General features: G+C 42.9%; 1 protein-coding gene across 3 annotated transcripts in view; it reads right to left on the minus strand.

Moving 5' to 3' along the window:
• USP7 (ubiquitin specific peptidase 7) overlaps positions 1–23,685 on the minus strand; it is a 62,783-nt gene that overhangs the window by 29,919 nt on the left and 9,179 nt on the right. Inside the window, exons 1-6 of one of the 3 annotated variants that reach the window (XM_048962124.1) lie at positions 21,045–21,063; positions 9,360–9,464; positions 4,322–4,520; positions 2,531–2,669; positions 1,280–1,368; positions 445–553 (exon numbers count right to left, since the gene is read on the minus strand). In XM_048962124.1, the coding sequence (XP_048818081.1) occupies positions 445–553; positions 1,280–1,368; positions 2,531–2,669; positions 4,322–4,520; positions 9,360–9,464; positions 21,045–21,060 (657 nt within the window). In that variant the 5' untranslated portion in view covers positions 21,061–21,063. Of the gene's footprint in view, positions 1–444; positions 554–1,279; positions 1,369–2,530; positions 2,670–2,793; positions 2,935–4,321; positions 4,521–9,359; positions 9,465–21,044; positions 21,064–23,685 lie in introns of those variants that run through there. The other 2 variants (XM_048962123.1, XM_048962126.1) reach the window with 2 other exon arrangements.

Genomic DNA, 23,685 nt, shown 5'->3' on the forward strand with positions numbered 1-23,685 from the left:
ACAATGTCAGGTAATTCAGCCACAGAACAAATTGAAAACCAGAACAAATGGTCATACTTATTTTTTAATTATGTGGTGGGTTGAGAAGTCACAACTGATTCTTCCATTTTAATTTAAGGAAAATACCTTCAGATCTGTAAGAAGTTGAATCAGTCCTTTTTTCCTTTCTCACTACAATTAATGGACATTTTATGCTTAGTGTTGCTAAAAAACATCCCTTAACACAGATTTTTCACCAGGTTTCCTGTCTATTTTCACAAAACCAAAAGCCTACACTCAAACTAGAAAAGGAAGCTTCCTTCCTTTTTCCTGAAGTATGATGTGCAGACCACGTAAATTACAACTTCTGTAAGAGGATGAAGGAAGCAAAAGGGACAGACAGGTCTGTTTTGAAGCATTTCTATATACAACAATCTCATTTCCTTTTCCCCACATACTGATTACCTTTCGTAGTTGATTTGTGAAAAATAAAGTCTGTAACAAACTGTTCATGTAACAAGTTGCTCCCTGGTTCTTTAAGCCAACATATCCTGTGTGCTTCTTTGAATCCCACCTAGAAAAGGTTAAAAATCAATCAATTAAGGTTGAAATCAAGACAGAAGTGTAATAAATACTATCTGTTCTAAGGTACCAGTGCTGTATGCTGGTACTTTATTTTTAAAAGAGATACTTTTCTCTATTACTTAATACTGAAATAACAGACTAAAAACACCAGCACTACCAGCAACAAGCTTTGGAATTACATGCTCTGCAATTCTGTAAATTTTCTTTTATAATACATTCCATATGGCAGACAAGTTATTTATTATGAAAGTGTGCTGGAACCCAGAGCTATACATTTAAGGACAAGTCTACATTTCAGCAGAACCAATTTCTTTAGAAGTGACACGAGGCAGAGTGACTCAGACAAGGAAGTTTTAAACAGCTGTAAACCCAGACAAGCTAGACAGCAGAGTCACCTGATTACATCTGATAAGAGTTTCACTTGCAGGATCAGAAACACTGAGGCTGGATTTGCAGAGCTATTAAATCACAAACCAATTGTACAGAAGTAAGAGTCTCACAAACATTGTGATGAATAATGCATACTGAAATTTAACAAATTGAGACAAATCTCTGTATGATTAACAGAAAGTATTCACTGGGAAAATTCATCAATTAAAGGTGACTAAATGAGAACGTCTAATGAGCTACAACTATTATTAACAAAATACCTGAACAATTTGAAGTCACGTAAAAACAGTAGAATCAAGAATTACTTTGGAGCAAAGGTACTTACGCCACTCCATGGGGAGCATCTGCTTGAACATAGACTTCAAAAGTAACTTTGTCCTCTTCTATAAAGCCCTTTTCAGGATCAGTGACTTCCTGTAGAAGACAAATGACACAGGAACATGAAAACTGCAAAACTTCTGTACCTTACAACATTGCAGTGAAGCAACCAGTTAGATATCACTTAATTTCCAAACCTGACCTATCTGAAATAATAAACCAAAGTGAGACTGGGGGGAGTGAAGGGGGGGAGTGAAGGCCAGCAGAACAGAAAAGCTGTTTTTCAGTTTAATGCAGTTGGATCATTTTTTAATGTCTCAATACAGGAAACCTACTCCTGCTTTTTAAGCTTCTGCAGAACTATTTCAATTTCCTGTAGATATTAAAGAGTCAGTAATCAAATGCTGAGCTTCCAATGAACACTGCTCCAGCCAGATAAAAGATTAGAGGACTGACTTCAAAAATGCTTAAAAAGCTGTCTCAAGGTAAGCTTCTACAGTATTTTTGTCCATTGAAGTGTATGTACATGCATGTCCATATGTTCTTCATGTACAAGAAAGTCTGTGTTGCTCCAGAATGACATTACTTGTTTTCTTTTGTTTTCACCAAGTGACAGTCATTCAGATACTCATAAATGTCTGAATTGGAAGGGACCTTTAAAGGTCCTTTAGTCCAACCCCCCTGCAATGAATAGGGATACCTGCAATTCAATCAGGCAACTCAGAGCCAGGTCTATCCTGACCTTCAATGTGCATCCATCACCTTTCTAGGCAACTTGTTCCAGTGCTTCACCACTTTGATTGTAACAAAATCTTCTTCCTTGTGTCCAGTCAAAATCTCGCCTCTTTTACTTTGAAACCATTTCCCCTTGTCCTAACACAACAGACCCTGCTAAAGAGCCTTCTTTCTCATAGCCCCACTTTTGACACTGATAGGCTGCCCTCAGGTCTCCCTGGATCCTTCCCCAAGCTGAACAGCAACAGCACTCTCAGCCTGTCCCTGTAGGAAAGGTGCTCCAACCCTTGGATCCTTTTTGTAGGTTAATCAATAGGCTCCACTTGATCAAGTGGAATATTTAAGCCAAAATAAAATCAATCTACAATAAGGACAAGAATTCACAGGAAATTGAAAATAATCTTCAGCAATGACAAGAAAAGCAGCTTAAAATACATTTCCCCACAGGTATTTCAGGCTCCAGAAGGATAAGTATAAAACTTTTCCTGTCCAGTAGCAGATTAATAGAAGTCCAATTACTTACACTCCAGGCCATAAAGTTGGAAAAGCCCCAGTCATTTTCCTTATGAAAGAATAAGTGACTAATACGACGACTGAATGATTTTTCATCATCTTTGTAGTTTATTATCTTGAGAACTGCTTGTGCATGACAAGACCATGACCTACAAACACAGAAGAAGCACGCTGTATAATCAGTGAATATAAAGATGTTGTGATTATGGAATAAACAAGAGAGTTTGGCAAAGCAGATCATAATAACAAAAAGAGAATAGACAGAATGCTTACCCACATCCTGGACTTACTACAAAACTCCAGAGGAGGGATCTCCAGAAGAGACCCTTTCCCACTGGCACTCAGCTCTCAAATGGGTCCAGCAGAGGGGCAGCCAGGCTGCACCCCTTCCAGCAGCACATTGCCTTCACCTGTGCTCCCAGGCCTGACTCAGTGCTCGCCTCAGGTGATCAATCAGAGGTTCAGGCTGTGATTCAGCAGTTCCCATACACACGTGATATCATTCAAATAGCAGCTTTTTACAGTCACTAAAAACACCCTTGATAGGGTTTTTTGCTACCTTGCTTTTATACACAGATTTTTCTTTTGTTTTCTCTTGTTTGATGTTAAGGTTTGATTAATCATTTGAGAGCATGAATGACTGAGGCCTTCTGAAGCCACATTATGAATCTGAATTCAGCTGGAACAGTGGTTCTCCTTGGGCAGTGGTATTAAGGCAGGAATGATAGTGAACCACAGGTAGCAGCGGTTTAAAGTTCTACTGCTAATCTACTTTGGTGCCAACATACATGTCAGCTGAAAGGGCTCTTGGTGTCTCCAGACTGGGATAACTCAGTCTTTAACAAAGGAAAGGAGGAGGTGCTTCTGCCTTCCCACCCATCAGATAAATTTCCCAATTCCCCAGATTTTCTCAGCAGCATTTATGATCCTGCTCAAATCTATGACACTGGTGTAAATCAGAATGAACATCAGTTCAGACACAGCCCTGTCAATGCCTCACACAGAAGCATTCCTGCTTTCTTAGCATCTAGTTCAATACTTCTGAAGATTATACTTTTCCTGTGACTACTATGTGTGAACCACTTCTCACAGGAACTGGTGACACATCTTTCTTCCTTATCTTTGCGCTGAGCATTCACATTTTAGGTTACAAAAATGACAGGAAAGAGCAACTGTTAGAGTGAAAACAGTATAAGATTTGATGCAAGAATGAAGTTATCATATTGGAAGTGATACCTGTGAGGCACCTGCTCTTCAACTGGATAAAATGCAGAGATTCTCTTTAATTTACTGTACTATTTACTAAGGGTCAAATGTGGTCAAATTTGTTTTGCATAGAGGAATCTGAGAACATGTCCAAGTCCTTATTATGGCTGCTGAGCAATGAACTCAGTTCAAGGACTATGTCAACACAATTCTCTGCCTCAGCTGCAGAGAATGACCCACTCCTGCTCCTCACAAGGTAGGACCTATGGCATAGCAGGGCTTTAAAGCTCCAGCAGCTCCTCTGCTTGAAATGAACCCAGAACTTCTCACATGCTAAAAGAACTGTCAAAGACTTCCTTTCAGTACTCAAACTGGAACATACCTAAATTCTACCACAATCTTGCTGAAAGAGAGGATTAGTCCCGTGTGTTAGGTTTTGAAGGGTCAGGATGAAAAGAGGACTCAACACCCTGCAAGAATTCTTTCCTCTCAAAGAAAGTTGGATGAAGTAGGTGTTTTCAGATGCCTACACTTTTTACAATACAGTTCAAATAGTATCAAACGAAGACTCCAATAATACTTAAAGGGGTCTTACGTGGAATCGGATTCTGCATTGCACTGGAGGAAGAATCCTACGCTTTTTTGGTGAGGTCTGTCCGGGTAGAGTCGTGGCATGACCATGATCTTCCATGGCAAATTCCGTACAAAGCAGGGAGGGCTGAGAACTGACTCACTCAATCTGTTGAAGCGTTCGACTGTGAACTGAAAGGTTGCCTCCGACCGCCAACTTGTATCTGTAAAATACAGATGTACATGCAGAGAGCATTTCAAAAACCTCATGTGCTGTCCTCCGAAACAATCCCCGCCAACATCAGTGCGTCTGATGTAGTGAGGTGCTGGAAGCAGCCAAACAAAACAAAATCCACAGTGTCATTAACCTCCCACACAACCAAAATTCCATTTTTTTTGTTTTGAAAAACACTGCAATAGCATTTAGGAAGACAGAGCACTGGAATAAACTCCTTTTGGACAATTTCTTCTTAATGATTTAAGGATCCTCACAATCTGTCCAACTGACTCAATACCAAGTCACTGCCTAGTTACTGTTTTCTGCTTGCAAAAGTGTCTTTTCAGAACAAATCAACCTGCTTTTAATCTTCTATCAGACAGCTGAAGAATTATTAAAGAGGGTCCTACATTCTTGTATGCAAAAGTTAACAGATTTTTAGTCATCTAAAACAAAGTTAAATGAGACAGTCTTTAACACTGCTTATTTTGACACACTGAAACTAGTTTTGCCTTCTTTCCACATCCTCAGTTCTTTGTATACCACAATCTGCTCCACTGCTGCTGTATGGAGCTCTAACAGTGTGCTGGAAGCTGCGGCAGCTTCAGGAAGGCACAAGTCTGAGCTCTTGTTCCTGCAATACACCTCACACTGTGTATAGGGATACAGAACTCATCTGACAAGGAAGATGTAACAGAGGGTGCCCAACACACTCTCCTGCCTTTTTCATTTTTCTCCCTCCATAGCTTCATCTGAAGTCCTGCATAGCACAGCCAGGTTTGCTCTTGGGCATTGGGAGGCCCAAGCAGCACAGGGCACGCAGCCCTGGGCACATCATGTGCTGTGATACTGAACTCGAGAGCACTGGGGTGCAGGGACAAGGCAGGAACTGGGCCAGGCAAGTCTTGGTTATTACCTTGTTTAAGAAACCAAATTATTTTAATTACAACATGCAACAGAGGAAAAATTATACACTCCACACAGCAAACTAGAATTTTTGTCTACAACTGCATGGGAGCTTTGACAAATTTCCTTCTTTGCCCCTGCAAAGCAGTTTTCTTTTTAAGCAGCTATCCTGCTGCTGACTTTGACTCTGGCAACAAAGCTGGCCATATCTGCGTAGGGCACGACAGACATAAGCTTTCCTAATCAGCTCTTAAAAGTAACTACTACAACAGAAGCTAGCCAACCACTGCTTGATCTCTCCTCCACAGCTGTAACAATTGTCACAATGCTCTGTGCTGCCAGGTTCCCTGACCTTTCCCATTGCTGGGGTTTACTTTCTCCTGTTCTCCCACTGCAAGTGCAACCAAACCAGCAGTTTCTCACCTACTCATCGCTCACTTCCCACCCAGCTCAGCTACTCACTGCTTGTTGACAGAACCTAGGCAGCTGCACTTCTATGAGCGAAGGAGTGCCACACTTTCAAGCTTCCTTGCAGACAAAGACAATTCTTAACTTACCAATTTAACTCTGTCTTATATCACATGTATCTCCAAACAGCTGGAAAACACTTCCCTGTTCACAGCCCAGTACTTCAGGGCTTAGTTTAAGCATCCAAAAATGAGCAGACCAAGTTTGCTTTCTGCCTCCTTGAAGGCAGCATTCAGAGCACTGCAGCACAGCACACTGCTCCACTACCAGCTAAGGCAGCATCTGCAGATGCTTCCAAGCAAGCTGGCCTGTACTTCTTGCCTTCTTTTCAGGAAAGTCTGTACGTGAGACTTCACCAGGGAAGGGCTCTTCTCAGTACAGAACTTCAGTAATCACTAGAAACTATTTCACAAAAATGCAGCCTTGCAGCAAAGGTCAACCCTGAAATAGAAGTTTCTCTAAAAATACAAACAGTCCCTAGAAATAACGACCTTCCCTTCCCTCCAGAAAGCCCATGCTTTAAACAAGTGCAATTGATTAAAACAAGGACTGTGTTTAAATGAAACAAAGTTTAAATAGTAAGTCTGATGAATACTCTGAGCACATAAGTAAGTAAAACCTTCCTTTGCCATCACATCTGACAACCTCTAATACAAGGCTACAATTGGCAGCAGGATAATTTTGCAGTGAATGGCAAGGGAGGCTTCCACGGATCACTGCCATACACAGAGTGAAACACAAGGCTGGAAGAGCAGATCCAGCTCACCCTGCCTGCTGAAGTTACATGCTATGGATCACATCTGCTAGATGGAAAAGATTTTGTCACTGATGACACTAATGTCACACTTAACACCATGACACAACAAAGACTCTCCAAATTACAGATCCAAACACAGCACATGATCCATCTTCAAAATGAAGTACATATTTTTGTGCTTATAACTTTGAGAAAACCAGATTTCTTTTTTCCCTTAGTAGACGTTGCTAACTTTAAAGTACACTAAAGTTATTAAAATATTTTGAACCTGAACTATTAATAGCAAAACCAGCTGAATAGTCTATGGATATTTTTAAAGTGATCCAAAAACAGCACACGCAACACTGGCACGTGGCTAACACTGGCACTGCTGAAGCCCTCCTAGCTGCTAATTCTTAATGGAAACAAGGCAGCACTGGGAAACTGCAAAGCAGTGAGTTGGTTTTGTGAGGGACCTTCTGTTTGACCTTTTACTTCGGAGAGAATTTATGTTAGGTGCTGCTTGGAATACTGACGAGCTTACGAAGCAAGTCTGATCACAGCCTTGTTTATATTGCTTTTAATTATATTTGCAAAACTGCTGTTTCGTTTCACAAATTTCAGGTCACTGAGCCCTTTCCTGCACAAATCGCAGCACGCTCCCCACTGCTGGCTGTTTTGTATTGCCAGCACATCATATGGACCAACACCAGCCCCATGTCAAGTCCTGCCAGTGGTGCACTGCAGTCCTACGCTGTGTTCCTCAATGCCCACGTTAGCTGCCAGACCAATGGGATGAGAGCTGCACTTTTTACCCCATCCCAGTTGTTTTTGTTTTTTTCTGCTTAGCATGAGAAGAAACATCTCAAAAATGTCCTGAATTCAAACAGTTGGTTTCTGTGATCCCACAGGAAGAGAGCACCAACATTTTATCCTAGTTTTCACCTCTTCCACAGAAACTTATGTTAAAACTCATGTTTAGTTTTCTTACTGAAGTATCCAAATTCTCCTCTTGCATCCTCTTCCAGCTCAGCTTGTTCTCACTTGCTAAGAAAAGCAGCAGAGGAACACAGAGGACGCTTACAGAGGTCGATGTCATCCTGCTTTCTCCCCTATCCTGTGAACCTCTGGGCTGCCCATCATACATGCACACTGTGCTGCAGCTCAGATAGCAAACGAACCAACAGCAAGCCAGCAATTGCACTGATGTGTAAATAACACAATAACAAACACCTCATCTGATTTACAAGGCCATGAAACAGCACCATGCACTTACGTGATGCAAGTCTTCAGGAATGTCTTTGCAATAACAACACTTTCTGTGTATGTATATAAAGAAGTATCATAGCACCAAGACGTATGCAGGCACTCCTTCATCAAATATGGTAATGAGGACCTACCAGGGTATTGCTTAACAATCATATTCTACCTCTGATAGTTGTCCAACAGCACAGTGCATCAATGCTCCTGACCACAGCAAATGTACATGAGTACAATAATTAATATCACAATAAACATAAAAGGTACTTAAGATCTTTCATAACAGGCAAAAATAAATTGTCTTGATTGAAGCAAAAATTCCTGTTTCAGACTCAATTAATTACAGTGAATTAAAGTTACCTGAAGGAGATCAATAACAAAAATCACAGGCTGAACAGACCTAGTTTTTACTCTCTTGCAATAATCCAATCTTAGGAAACTTTATCTTTGCCAATGTTACAGCACGTCCTGAATTTAAACCATATTCTCTTCATAGAACATTACTATTTTCTACTCTATCTAATATCAGGTTCCTTGAATACATGAAAGCAGTGCTTTTTTGCTCTTTAAACTCAAATTGTGATTTTTTTTCTCCAACAAAACCACTGAAAATTTTCCACATTACTGGAAATTAGCACTTGAAGGTTAGCAAATCTTCAAGTACTTCAGATTTATCTCTCACAAGACAGGACAAGACAAAGAATCAGAGGGGAAGAAATCCCACTCACACTGTCTCCCTTCTCCCAGTTCCATTTATTTTGTTCTTTGAAATAAAGGCAGTTTCTTCCTCACCTCCTCTCTTAAGAAAAGAAATGCAACTGGGCACTTCACTGAACAACAAACTTAAGTGAACTTCAGATTATCTTTCTTTAAGTAAGTCTATCATATTTACTTTAAAATTATATTTTCTCTAACATAAACCCACAAATTACACATGAACTTTTATTTAACAGGTCAACAAAAATATTTCAAAACCTCCATCACTTTTCCTTCTCATTAAAAGGGACATCAGTCGACAGGATTTCCCTTGGACTCAACTGCAAGGGTGGAATATATTCGTCAAAGGAATAGTTACAGTGACTTACTATCATAGCTGCCACGTAACAGAGCAGAACAGATAAGGACTCTCTAACCGCCCTGAAGGAATTGTGTAACCGACACACAGCGCTGTTCGGTAATGCGCAGCTGCAGCACGCATAAATGAACGCGTCAGAGAACTTAACAATGAGCAGCACAACTTTCAGCAGTGCTTAAAGCAATATTTAAAAGAGAAAATAAATAAACAACCTGTCGGGTCCCTGATGCTACTGGATAGCCGTGTGAAAAGCTACACAGAGAACAAGGAGTTAACTACTGAGGCTTTGGTTTTTAATGAGATGCAGTTCAAAGGATAGATAAGACATAGGCCGTTTTGTTCTCAAAGTCATAAAAATAACAAAGCCAGCCAGCTAGATGTTTTCATCTGTATTTCCTTACCATCCTCCATGTCCTCTTCGGTGTTGTTGTGTCCATCAGCCATTGCTACATTCCCATTAATGACAGGATTTTGAGTAATTCTTGGAGGATCATCTGCATCTCCAGCTAACAAAGAAAAAGAAAAACAAAAATTACTCAACTGTATTCACGTTTCTATCTCAGGTAACACTTATGAGACGGACTACTTTTCAAAGATATGAAAGGCACACTTTATCCTGCTGAACAGCATCCACCAAAGCAGCAGCACAGCTACTGTACTGATGGATGTGCAACCGTAGAACTCTGCAAGCCAATGAACACTAACGACTTGACAAAAAGCCCATATTAACAGAGAATGCTAACATTCTTAAGCTTTCAATGGCCTTACACTCAGAATTACCCAAGTCTCAAAGTAAAAATGACCACTTAAATGACTTTGTCCTTCTGTCCCACCTTTACTGATACATTTATAGTAACAAACTGGGAAATCAACAGCATGCTTTATGTCTTCTTCTGTTTCACTTCTTTTAAAAGGAAAACAGAAGTATCAATCTAGAGATGCATTTTTAAATCTAACTTAGAAAAAAAAAAAAGCAAAGAAAGTCCTTTTACCATCTTGGGAACAGCTCAGAAGTAACATTCTCCACTTTTCAGCCACTACTGACACTAAGCTCTGCTACAACAACTATCCAAAACACACATTAAGCGCCACGAACTAAAGCCGAGTATTTTCGAGGCGCATCGCTTTGACGATCCCGGTCATCCCGCAGGCACCGCGGGCACGCGGCAAAGCTGCTGACTGCGGGACCTCGCGGCAGCACCTCGGACAGCGGCCAGCCCTGCCGCCCCGCGAGGCGCCTCCGCAGCCCGCTTCAGAAGGCCGGCGCGCAGAAAACACTTCAACGGGCGCTGCTCTCCGTCGTCACGGATTAGCAGCTCCCCAAGGAAACTTACAGAACTAAGGAACAGAAACAGATGAGAGCCGAGATTTCTGCCTGGATTAGAGCTCTGACACTGAGATACCTGCTGGGTCCCAGAGGGCACCAACTGCGTCTCATCAACGCGATCCCAACGCCGATGACCGCTGGTGCTGAAGGCTGCTGCTGGGCGAGGCACACAGAGCCTGCCGGCAGCAACCAGCACTGCGGCGCTGGCTTCAAGTAACAGCAACCTAATTAGAACAGAACTAAATGGGAAGGGAAAGGCTTAAACTGCTGCAACTCATGAACAGGAAGAAACAAAAAAATCACAGTATCACAGAATCACAGAATGGCCAGGATTGGAAGGGACCTCAAGGACCATGAATCTCCAACCTCCCTGCCACATGCAGGGCCACCAGCCTCCCCATTTAATGCTAGACCAGGCTGGCCAGGGCCCCATCCAACCTGGCCTTGAACACCTCAGGGACGGAGCATCCACAACCTCTCCGGGCACCCACCATTCTCTCTGTGAAGAACTTCCCATGACATCCAACCTAAATCTCCCATCCCTCAACTTAAAACCATTTCCCATCGTCCTGCAGTTATCAACCCTTTCAAAGAGCTGATTCCCTTCCCCTCTGTAGGCTCCCTTTAGGTATTGAAAGGCTGCAATGAGGTCACCCCGCAGCCTTCTTATATCACCATGTTTATCTCCACAGCTTATCTTTCTTTCTTTTTCTCTTTCAACAACACAAAGTCTGAGAGAGCAGGGGCAAACCTCCTTGCAGGGCACGCAGCACACAGCCTGCGGCAGCACAGCAACTGCCTGCACACTGACACAGGCTGCTTTGTTCCCAGTCACCATCAGGGCAACTTAATGCCTATAAACAGGTTGGAGCAAACAGCCGAGGTGCAGCCAGTCCCTCATCAACAGCAAGGAGCACTGACATGTCCTTGAGCTAGGACCTGGCTTTAACAGTGACGGGCTTCTGAGAGATGCTGCACTGCACTGCCCCAAAGCGCAGCCAGCAGAGAGCAGGGAGAAAACACAGAAACAATCAGAGCAAAAGTGATCACCTTAGGAGATACAGTAGAGGCATATGTGAGATACTACAAAGGGAAGAAACAAACCACAGCACAGCACGTGTCCCGAATGCCCATCCCAACACACGGCAGTGCTGCACCACAGCCCTTGGGCACACATCATAGTAACAGCAGCAGACACTAACAACAGACAAACACTGTTAGGCCGCCTTGTAAAGAACACTTAAATTGATTTCTACCTCTCCAAAACACAACAGTTACAACTTAAGTATTATTTAATTAGAAAAAAAGAATGCAGAATATGATGAAATATACAAATACAACCAAACACTGAATACAAAGCACAGCTCAGCAGTGACCATGGCTGCAGTCCCACATGGACTAAAGCTACAGTAGGAGCCCCCTTCCTCAGCAATGAAACCATGGCCGCCAGAAGTTTAACACTGAGCAACAGCTGCACAGGGCTCATGTCATACCAAGTGTTCAAATTCTGACAGATTACCTACAGCATTTCTCATTAGCTTTTGGACCTGCTGGACACAGAGGAGAAACTGAAGCAGACTGCCTGGCAGGTTATGAAAAATGTGTTTCCTTTTGAGGTTAAGCAGACCACAGTGCTGAAGCAAGGGTGCCTCTAAATCTGCACCTCACCACATACAACCGCCTCATGATGGAAACCACCAGCACTGAGGACTGTGAGGTGTGCCCATGGTTTGTACAGACCTCTGTGATGATGGGACCATGGTGTCTGCGGCAGCTGAAGGCTGGACACCAGGTGCTGGGAGAGGCAGCTAACAGAACAGTCTTCCTCCCCCTCTGTGAACCAGGCATTCCAGAACCAAAGCCACTGTAATTTCATAGAAGATGCTACGAGATCTTTTAGTATCTTTCCTAAAAATACATAGAAATAAAACAGTATAAAGATAGACTATGTAAATTTCACTGGAAAGTGGACAAAATGAGTGTTGTAGCAGTCGAAATGCACTAGCACTAGGAGTTGTTAAAATAGGGATTATTTCACAACTCCCTGTAGCAAACATTCCCCAAACCACAGAAGCGGCCTGCAAATGGCCTCTTCAGAGATACTGGGTTTTATGCAACTAGACAGCAGCTTACCAAAAGCCTTTGGGATTCCAGAAGTCTGGGACCCACTGCAGGAAAGCCAGAGCAACAGGCAGAGCTCCCAGGGAGCTGGGGTTATGCACACAACAGAAACAATGAAACAAGTCCCATGATCAGAGTAACCTAACAACAGCAAGTCTTCGACCAACTAGAACTGCTTTAAGACAAAAAGCTGGAAATTGTTCACCTCATGGAAAAAAAAAGTGACCAAATTTGCTTGCTTTGGAAAAACAAAGCCCTTCAGAGTAAGAGAAAGTACCTGTTCTGTAATCCCTGTGTACAGTCAAAATACAAACACCACTTCCTAGCTGCACAAAGGGACTCAGGGAATTAAGCAATAGTGTCCTATCATTTCCTTTTCAAGGCACACCTACCTAGATTTCTGTAATATAAACTTGTAGAAGCAGCAACCCATTTCTGTAGTACTGCTGCCTTTCCAAAAAGCACCCCAAACAAACCAACCCCCCCAAACATTTTAAAAGACTAAATACAGACATGGAGATCAAGCTGACCATTCAGGATAAGAGGACCCATAACATTCTGAAGACTGTTGCTAAGATATAGAATGCTGATGCCACAGATGTTACTCATGACTTTCAGAAATTTGAAATTTCAGAAAAAAAAAGCAATTCTCATATTAACAAAAGGGAGGGTAATTTGTTGTTTTTTGTTTTGTTTTGTTTCCTTTCCTGTTCTATTACTTTTTCATTAATTCACCCAGGAAGCTACAAAGGACACCAAGACCTAAGGGGAAAAAGCTTCTGGAGAAGTACCAGAGGGCAAGAGACAAGTGAGCAGAGTAAAGGAGAACGGCACAGTCACAGGCAGCGAGGTGACTGCAGAGGGAGACACGGTTTAAGGGTCATTGGTGCTCTCACAGTTTGCCTTAGGAAATTTAACAGAAAGGAAATACAAATGATTTTATTTTTTTTTAACTCTCTTTAAAGAAGAACAAGCAGCCAACACTTGTTTAAAAAAAAAAAAAAAAAAAAGAGGGAGGGGGGGCTTAAAGAATTATACAGAAGTCTCCTGCCGTCCGAAACGTCCAAAATAAGTTATTATTGCACTACTGACTGTGAATTGCAAATCCTCTGCTGCATGAGACAGTCATCAAAGAGAGAAACATCACTGGGGTGGGGAAGCTGCCTGGAAGCAGGCCCAGCCCTGCCATGCCTACAGCACGTGCAGCACGGAGCGGGCAGCCAGCGCCTGTATTCCACTGACCGACCATTACAGTGCTGCAGCCCTGTGTTCCTGTCATTATGTCTGCCTGTCAAAGGAAACATTCTGGCAAAAGATGAGATGGCATGAGTGCTTATATGGTGGGTCAGTGCACCTCTGAATCCAAACAGTCTTGTAACTGAACGTCATCATACCTATTACATTCCCAGATAAGGCAAAGTTACTCCCCTAAGCAGCTCCTGAACACCAAACTTCATCCATGAGAGGTACATGCCAAGGCAAACACTATCTGAAACATCATCCTACAAAGAAAGCTATCTTTACTTCAAGATGAAAGGGAGGTACAATGTAACTTTGTGAGCAGAAAGATAGCTGAGAACAAACAGCCGACCCAGAAGCTATTCTCTGAATTCAGCAGTCTGCCACAGCGCCTCATTCATCTGCCTGCCTTTAAAGAGATGAGCACGTTGATGGCATTTACTAAACATCTTAAGCCTTAAAAATGTGACTAATTTCTTACAGATGTGTATAAATCACTTAAGGTATTATCAGCACAATTATTCAGTGAACCAAAGGCTGCCATTTAAGAAGTCACCCTCCACACCAAGTTTACTAAAACAAGCAGTGACTAAATTACTGCCAGCTCTCAGCATCTTCACTTGGAGCTTCATGAATAATGCAGTGTTAAATGAAAGACTGCCTGAACCAGAGATCAATTTGGACACTGACAACACACCTATAATTAGCCCACATATTTACAACTTTATACTCTTGCAGAAGCAGTTTCTATAGACTGCTTTCTCATTTTAAGATTCTTTTCATACACTTGAAGTGTTTAATAACTTGGGGCAGACAACACTACCAGCACGCATTTTTCTTCAACACAGTGCTATGACTTCTCTGAAAGATGCCAACCCCCAACTCACTATCCCATGTTTACCCATTCAGCATTGCTACAATCTCCTCTGCAGCCAGCAGGGCAAGGGAAAGGCTGCTGGGAGCCTTCCCAGTTTTTTTCCCAGTCTGATGGGCTTTGCTGGCTGAGGTTACACTTCCAGAAAACTGTCAGACCCAGAAGAAAAAGGAAAGACAACTGCATCTGGTTCCCATGTAATAGTCAAAGCAGTAAACAGAACAGTTGACAAGACAAATCATTTTCTTCCACAATAAGGGAAAGGCTGAAGCATCAGAAGTGTCATGAGCCATTATAACAACAACTACTGGACTTGTGCTACCCTCCTCTTCACTGCACCTAGAGGAGCAAGGCCAGAGAAGCAACCATCCAAACTCGTTATGTCTTGTCTCTGCACATTCCAGAGATGGTAGCACGATTACATCTGCACTGCAGACAAGGCTCTTGGTCCCAGCCTACCAAACACACCCTAAACAACGTCACACCCCTCTTCATGTTTTACTGCTTTAACTGAGTAATCAACATGTCTCTTGCAACAACAAACGCAGAGCTCTTCAGCAGGCATCACGGCAAAGGCTAAAGAAGAACTGAGAGAAAACAAACCTCTGAAACGGAAAGTGATATGGTGTTAAATGGAGCCAGGAGCCAACCAGCACTGAACGTGACACAACTGTAGTGCTCTGGCCGTGTTGTGTTTTAAAAGGAGACAAACAGTAACAGAACGAGCCTTGTTGGATAGGAGCATAAGTGTGTTATGGCACTAGTGACTGCACTCCTGATGCAGCTCTCCTTCAAGAGAAGCATGCAGCTTTATCACTTGACTCAGCTTCACTGGGAGTAGTTGGGAACCTACATAACTCTTCAGAACTCAAATCTGTTTCATTTTGACTCAGCGCACTACTGTGTTTTAGAAAGCTGTAGAGCATCCATCAAAGTAAACACTACAACTGAATGCTTGCTATATAGATCAGCAACAAAGAAGTTTTGTGTTTGAAACAATAAAAAAAAATGCTGTATTACCCTTTGTTAACCTAGCTCTGAAGGCAGAATGATTCTGTATGGTTACTTTCATAACAAAATCAAAATATTAGCAAGATACTGCAATTCTGTTTGAGAATGCATGCATGCAGCAAACACTAATTGCACTGCTCACACCTCAACTCAGCCCTGAAATCTGCTGAGCTGTGCTACACCGCAGGCAGCAGGACAGGTAGCAGGGCAGGATAAATCTTCTTTTGTTCTAATATCAATAACATTTCCTAAAACTGGGAGAGCTTAAATGCAAAAAACAATTTCCAGCACAGAACATCAGCTGATAAATAATACAGATTTCGCACTGCAACAACACTGGTTGTACTGGGAGGGAATTTCACTTTTAGCCTCACTTTAAGTGGGCCTAACAGTACTTCGCTACTAAGGAGTCTGTTAAAAAACAACAACAACAACAACAACAGATCTGTCTGAGTTAGAGAAAAATGTGGCATTTGCACATAGGGGACCTCACACCTAAGATCCAACACCATCAGCATTTCTACCTATGACTTTTGGCAGTGCTTTTTATGGCCTTTCTCTATCATTACATTACAGATTTGCTAGCACTGGTCCTATTTTCTCACTTCTTCTTTATTCATTGCAATGTGAGTAAAAATGGATGGATATACACAGCAGGACCACAGAAATCTGATGTGGCTGCATGGTGAACTTCTATAAAGCACGTAACATTCCCATTCACTTCCAGAAACAAAGAAAAGAATGGAAAATGACTGCACGAAGAGCTGTTGGGAGGTGGGGAGGCAATATTCTTGTGTATGTGGCAAGCAAACATCATGGTAAACTATGATTTTAAGTAATTCCTATTATGAGAAGTCTACACTTCAGGTTAATGTCACCATTCACGTTCAATGTAATAAAACAATAACTTGTCTTAAACACCCACAGAGAGCAAACCAAGAACCATTCCTCTCTCACAAGGGATGCCTTCCAACAAGCTGGACAAGGAAGTGCTGCTTTGTTCCAAGGTGCAGATTTCAGATTCTCTTTCGCACCAGTTCCCAAGTTCCTGAAAGGCATGGCTCTCTGCAGTTTTTCAGGCTATTATTTAATGTTACATTTTCCAGCCTGTTTCTTGCACTGTTCCATGTCCTACAACAACATCCATGATCCAATGACTGTGCAGGAGGACAAGTGTCGGGATCTGGATGTTCCCAGCAGCCACTAAACTCCAGCAACATTAATTCAGAGCCCCAACCATCTGCCTCTGCATGCTCCATACTACAAACACCACCAAAAACAGTCAAAAGGCCTTAGCAGAGGACTGACCAAGGATCACCATCACATCCCGGAGCAGCTGGGGCTTTCCCCAGCATGAACTCGCACTTAAGCTTTAAACTTGATTTTCCCTTTCCCTCCTGACAGTAACCCACTTTTTCCATTGCAGTGCTAACGTGGGCAATTAATTCCTCGGGCTCCAAGAAAGAGCAGACTGTTGCTGTGAGCGTTCTGCAGATCCTCCTCTCTCAACTGCTCGGAAAGTGCAACTTACTATATGGGAAGCACCCAAATGTTAGCAGGTACCAAAATTAGGACTGAGCTGTGTTAATTATTTAATCCTGCCTACACAAAGAATGTCTTTCTTCTAATAAACAAACAAGCTTCAGCTGAAAAGGTGTTTTATACAGAACATATCCTGGGTATCAGCTTCCACTACTTACAAAGGAATTCTTAAAAGCATGCAGAACAGGAATTTAATAATTCTCCATTAAACACTCCACTGACAATTTTAGCACTTTTTTGGTCAGCAATTTCAAGTCAGTTGGTTCTTTTCCTTTTGAATGAAAACAAAAGAAATCTTAAGAAGTGACCAGAAGGTTTTTCCCGTTTAACTACTCAACTGTAACACATCCACCCCATTGTCCTGGTGCCAAGAAGGCGGCCATAGGACCCAAGGCCTCACAGCAGCTAAGCAAACAGTCAGAAAAGAAGCATGCCTTCTATTTCGAAGAAAATGATATACATACATAACAGGCACAACGTTCTGAGGCACTCTCTTCCCAAAGCCAGTATAAGTGCGCCCAAATCAATGAGGCAGAAAAACTACCGAGGATTGTTCCACATCTGCATTAGCACAGAACATCTAAATCTAAAAATTAAGCTGCTTGGAAAAGAAATAAGAATAAAAAATACCTACTGTCAACCACTGCAACACCCGTAAGGCAGCAACCATTCTCAAAACAATTCTTTATCACAGACAGAGCTTCCCAAACCAAATGCATCGTGCAGCACCATCTGCAGCTGCAAGCCTCAAAAATATACAGCTTATGCAAATCATGCAAACAACTGTTTTAGAAACAGGAATTTAAGAGAGACATTCACAAACTGGGGCCTCCCACTGACATAATTCCATTTCAGTCTCATTTTGCAGCACAACCACGTGGATGAAGGATGGAGAGGTGATTCAGATGGGTTTTATTTTATATGCCACAGCTCATGTGTATTGCAGCTCTCTTAATGCCCTGATGTGCCACTGTCCCAAGTAACTATTTCCCCATAAGACTCCCTCTCTCTGTCCAGCCCTCCCCATGGGCAGGAGCATTTGGTATCCCCACAGCAGCACTTTATGTCCCTCCCTAGAAGCCACCCCCCCTCCCACTGCTCCCTCCACTCCAGCAGTCACAGCACCCCAAGCAAGGCGCTCTCACCACAAGGGCAGCATTTAGCTCTTCACATCATCAAGCTTTAGCACAGCTTTGCCTGATGGAGGAAAACAGGTTGGTCACAAACGTTACCTCTTCCTTTGAAAAGCTTGTAGCCTCACATGCGGCAGTGATCAGAACCGGCACACTTCTGAGCAAAAACACATTCTGAATAGAAGTTGTACTTCACTGCTTACGCCTTTGTTGTGTATTTGCTTTCTTACTGCATATTTCATTTTATTTATTGTTTGATAGGCCAACTCCTCAGCCTGTATTTCAACAGCATTCTGGGCTTCATTCTCAGAGCACAAAGGCAACAACCCAGACTCGAAAATGTGTTTTAGAGCAGCTGACTACTGCATGTCAGCCACTGAATTAAATCTTTCTTATGCTCTGCGAAACACCCTAATTCCACAAATACATTCCCAATCTCAATACTCTATTCTCTCTGGCAAATCTTCCTAACTACTGCTATTTTTGCTCCATTGCTTGCACCACTCATCTGAAGCAAATTCTGAGGACTTCCAAAATTAATTACCGTCTTCCTGCTTTGCCTCTGGCGAGGAGCTGGTATAAACATCACCACCGAATTAAGCAGCATCTCAAATTCCTTATTCCACTGATGAATGATTCTTCCTTTGTTTCAGGAAAGCCACGAGTCCCAGAAGCCTTCTCCCCACCCTTTATTTTTCTCCCAAATAATGCATCATTTGTGGCCTGGGCCATCATCAGAGTTACAACTAGGTGACTACACACACAGCTGCAACAAACCCTCCCCAGTCACACTCTGCTTTTGATGTATCTAGGCCATTTACATTTCCAGCTATACCTTTTATCCCACAAATGCTGTCAGTAATTTAAGTGTACCCCTGCCGGATGCAAAAGTAGATTTTTCCCCCAGTCCTCCCCACTGCTGGCTCCTCAGCTCATTTCCTCCCCTTCTCCCAGACTACTTTCCGTGACTTGAAAGCTGAGGTTGTCCTCAGAGGAGGGGTGCACACGGGACAGAGCAAGGCAGATCAGAGAGAGGACAGAAATAAATGCAAGGAGAGCTCTCCCACAGACTGTCCAATACAGAATTCCTGGCGCTTCCTAACCTCTAGACCTTTTTGTGCAGTGTTATTCACTTAATCTTACAATTTATTTCTCCATTCAGAAGCAGACAAGACTCAAATTAAGAAATCTTGCTTAAGAAATAATTGTACATATAACAAAATCTGCAACTTCGAATCTTTTAAAAGTTTCTCACCTAAAAGTCAGTTTCTGTATTACTTCTTTATATGCTGTGAACCAACAGAATAGAAGCAGAGCTCCAGCTTAGATGTCATTACATCCAGATCTGACCCCAACTTGAAATGATCTCCAGGCCAAAGTCAGAGTGAGATACTGATTTAAGAATGATCAGAGAGAGATCGCAGAAACAGCAATCATTTAGCTGCAACTTTTATTCGCACCAGAATACTCCTGCATTTCTGAAAGGAAAAGATGTGTCATGCTTTCGTAATACAGAATGAGATATAAAAGACAACAAAAACTAAGCCAAGATAGACTTGAGGCTGAAAAGAGTACAGTGTTTGTTTTTGCTGAAGCTGCACGTGGACAAAGCACACAGACCTGCAGAAGCACCAGCCCAAGCCTCTGATGCAGCATTTTGTTATTTCACCTATATGCAGGCACCAGGTTTTTGCCAGTGGCGATACGTTGTGTTTACCAGGGTGGTAACACAACACTGGCATACTTATAACAGGTAAGCTACACAAAAGGAAATTTATCTGTGCCCATGTAACAGGAGAGTCTTTCTTCACCTGTTACAGCTTGTTCTCAAACCCCGTCACACACAATACAGTGTCTGTACTTTTATGTAGCAGATACACTTGCTTCTTTTCTTATTGCATCCTTTGACTATAAAAAAGCTACAGAAATAAATATGCACATGTGGTTTAATTTGCTCTAGTTCACATGGCCAAGCTGGGGTATTTTAATGCTCCTGTGGATGTCAGCTCCCGACGCAGCTTCAGCATCCCGTAGATCAAAGACACCCCACAAGAACAAGGAAGCACTCAAAGGATGAGGGGGAAGTCCTCCACACTTTGTCTTGGGAAGTCCTGGTGAACAGGAGACTGATCCAACATCCAAACAGCCACACATGGGGCGATGGCATCTCTGGGAGATACGAAACTGCCCATCAGGCCCTGGGATCTCCCTGTACTGCCCACTCAAGGTGAGGCCCTGGGACTCAGCCCATACACCGCTGTGCAGCACAGGTTTGCCATCCATCACAAGGACCATGCTACACACTGAAGTACTGAGCCCACTGCTACTGGCCTGCACGCTTCAAAACAGAAGCAGTGTTCCCTCATTATACAAACCACTGCAGACACTGCCTCATCCAAATTTCTGCTTCAGAGTGCTGACAGAATACTGACTCCAGAACACAAAGGGTACCCTTTCAACATAGCTTATAGGCACTTTGTTTTTAGATTTTTTCTTCTGCCATTACCCCTACCTAACAGATGCAGTGTTGACAGTCAAATCTTCATTGATGTTTTTATTTGAATTGTCTTCTCTTCTGCAAATGTTACTAGAAGCAAGCTTCTCATCTGCTTCACAAGCAAAAATACATTTGTACTGTTTCAAGTGCTGGGAAATAAGCACTCTTGCAGTTCAGCATTCTTGAGTCCAAGCACACTTGCAACCAGCAGTATTCCTTCTCAGACTGTGCCCAGCAGTGCCCAGCTCCCCTAGTGCTGCAGCCACACAGGGAACAGCCACTTTGAACGTGGAGCTCCAGCTCAGGCAGGACAGGAGAAGTTATTGCCTGCTAACCGCCTACCTTCCTGCCCATCCATGCGCATACAGGTGAACTCATGACAGCAGTGTCCAAAGCATCCAGCAAAATTCTGGGTCCCCTTCACATCCAATGTTATGAACCTGTATTAAGTGACAAACTCCTGTTACAAGATAGCATTGCATGCACTGTATTAATTGCATGATGCAACTACTATTCTAGGGATAGCTTTATATGTTCTTTGCCTATTAAATTTTTTTAATGTGCTCATATGAAACATTTTGAGAAATGTCAATTCAAGCATCACTGTCAGGCAAAGTTTTCACCGGATTTATGTTATTTATATTGATTTTAACAAATACACTAATAATTGAAAGACTGGCTCAGACAAGATGCAGCTTCGGTTCTGCAAGTGAGGAGTGAAACCAGGGACAACAGGACTGTCTTTGTTAATAACATTATTACTGCATTGGTTCATTTCACATGAACGCTTACTCAGGATGAAATAAATGGTCACTGCATTCAATTCATACCTGCTGCACTCGGTTGGATGGATCTCAGAAACCCATGTGCAGCAGCCCAAGTGCCAGCCATACAGATGCCCAGCATCAGAGCCTGCTGATGCAGCTTCATGATCCCTTTGGTGTTTACCTTAAGGTGAAAATGGGGTTGAGGAGGGGAGAGAATCATAGGAACAATGTGCTTTTTGTCTAAAGTCATTAAGTGTTTTCAGGACTAGGTTGTGCTTTCAAGCTTTAGAACTGAAAGGAGAACCAGCAGAAACCATGGCATGCATGCAATGAGCTGTGCCAGGCAGCCGTGTGCATTGCTAGCCACACAGCTGCTTTGTCAACACTTTGCAAAAGCAACATACACACCCATTTAGCTTTAGTAACTTAACTCCAATCCTCTTACTTGATCACAGCTTGAAAAAAAATGCATCTGAAAGAACTGTCAGAGCTCTAAAGGAAGAAGGCAGCATTTCACACAAGCAGCATTTCTACAGCAGTTTGTATTTTCTCTTCAGTCTCACCAGACAGTTAAACGGCCTGGTTTGGCCGTCTTCAGGTACATCCAGGTATTGATCTGCAATACCATCTCAGAAGCACTTCTGCTGCCGTGAGCAGGACAGGCACAGGCACTGCTCCTGCACAGAGCAAGGTGGCCCACAGCACCACCAGCACTCACAGACCTCAGTGAGCGAATGTCAGCGGTAGACAACCATGGCAGGGTGAGGCAAGCATTTCAACTCCCAGAAAATTCATGCCCTAGTCAATACGATCAAACATACAGCCGTATTTTGAATAGAAAGCCAGCACACAGCAGTGGAAGCTGCATGTTATCTGTCAGAGCAGCGGTGCCCCTCCTCACCAGGCAGGCGGCCCCACTATCACTATCGCAGCGCCAGCAGGGATGGCAGCAGACACCCCTCCAACCCGTGTGTGCATCTGAAGAGCACCAAGACATGGCTGCAGTCAGAACCAACCCATACAACAGCCAGGTGTGGTTCCAGGCTGCAGGCACTCCTCTGACTGCAACCAGCATGTAGGCCAGAGTCATTCCATGGGAAGTAGTGACCCATTTCTAGAGCTGTTTTCCCAACACACACTCCCCCAGGAAACACAGGGGCATACAGCAAGTTTGTGCCAGCCCTGAGCAGCTCCTTCCCCAGCTTCCAGGCAGCGCCTGGGGAAGCAGACGGCTCAGCTGCAGACACTGCATGAGGCCAAGGAGCAAGCAGGGCATCCCTTCTGGAGCCCCAGGCAACCAGACCAAATTCCTGAGTGTGATGTGGGAACCAGAGGCGAAGCACTGCCACCAAGAAGGTTTGCCACACTCAGAGGTTAAGTAGCCCAACATCAAAAAATTTCCTACTTCAGAAAACACTCACATCTCTATTAACAGAACTGTATCCTGACAAAATGTCAAGTGCTTTTACTGTATACCCATCCTTTGACTTAATTAACCATGGACCTGAGGTAGTTAACATGCATTTCAAGGTGTACTAAAACAAGAGATCAAAAATCAACACTAGCCTAGTAAATCTCGGCCAATGTTTTGCTCAGGATACCCTAACTAGGCCCTGTCAACATTGTAAAATTAGTTTAATACTGAAGTCTAACCTGTGAACTGGGTGTTAATAGCAAAAGATGCACCATAAGTTAAATTTGACTAAAATCAATCTTCTCCAATCTATCTGAAAAAGTTTACCTCCAACAGCTCCTAAGCATCCTACTGCAAACACACCAGACCCAGTGCATCTCTGAGACTGGTGCAGGACATGGGAAAGGCTGCAGGAAGCACCAGCTCCACATCTGAGCACCTGAATGCAGCCTTGAGATGATTTTAGCCACTGTGGTGAAAGTATGAGATGAAAAGTGGCTCGGGCAGGAACTTCCCTTCCCTCTTCAGTGGTTACATTACGATTGTTGGAGATCTTACATTTACTTTAACCTGAAAATAGTAACCTACTTAATACAGGTGAGAACAACAAAGATGCCTCAGAGTTGGAAAATCAAGAGTATTTTTAGCTACATGGAATGCCCTGATTTAAAGTAATAACAGAAGTGAAGACACGCAGAAGTAGATCTGCAATGGGAACAACTTCATCCCCAAAGTGGTTTGCATCTGAACAATATTCTGTTTCTGTAATGGTAAAAGCAGGTGTCAGCACCAAGAGCTCTAA

Source organism: Lagopus muta, chromosome 15 (assembly GCF_023343835.1).
Source record: "Lagopus muta isolate bLagMut1 chromosome 15, bLagMut1 primary, whole genome shotgun sequence".
Classification (NCBI taxonomy): Eukaryota; Metazoa; Chordata; class Aves; order Galliformes; family Phasianidae; genus Lagopus; species Lagopus muta.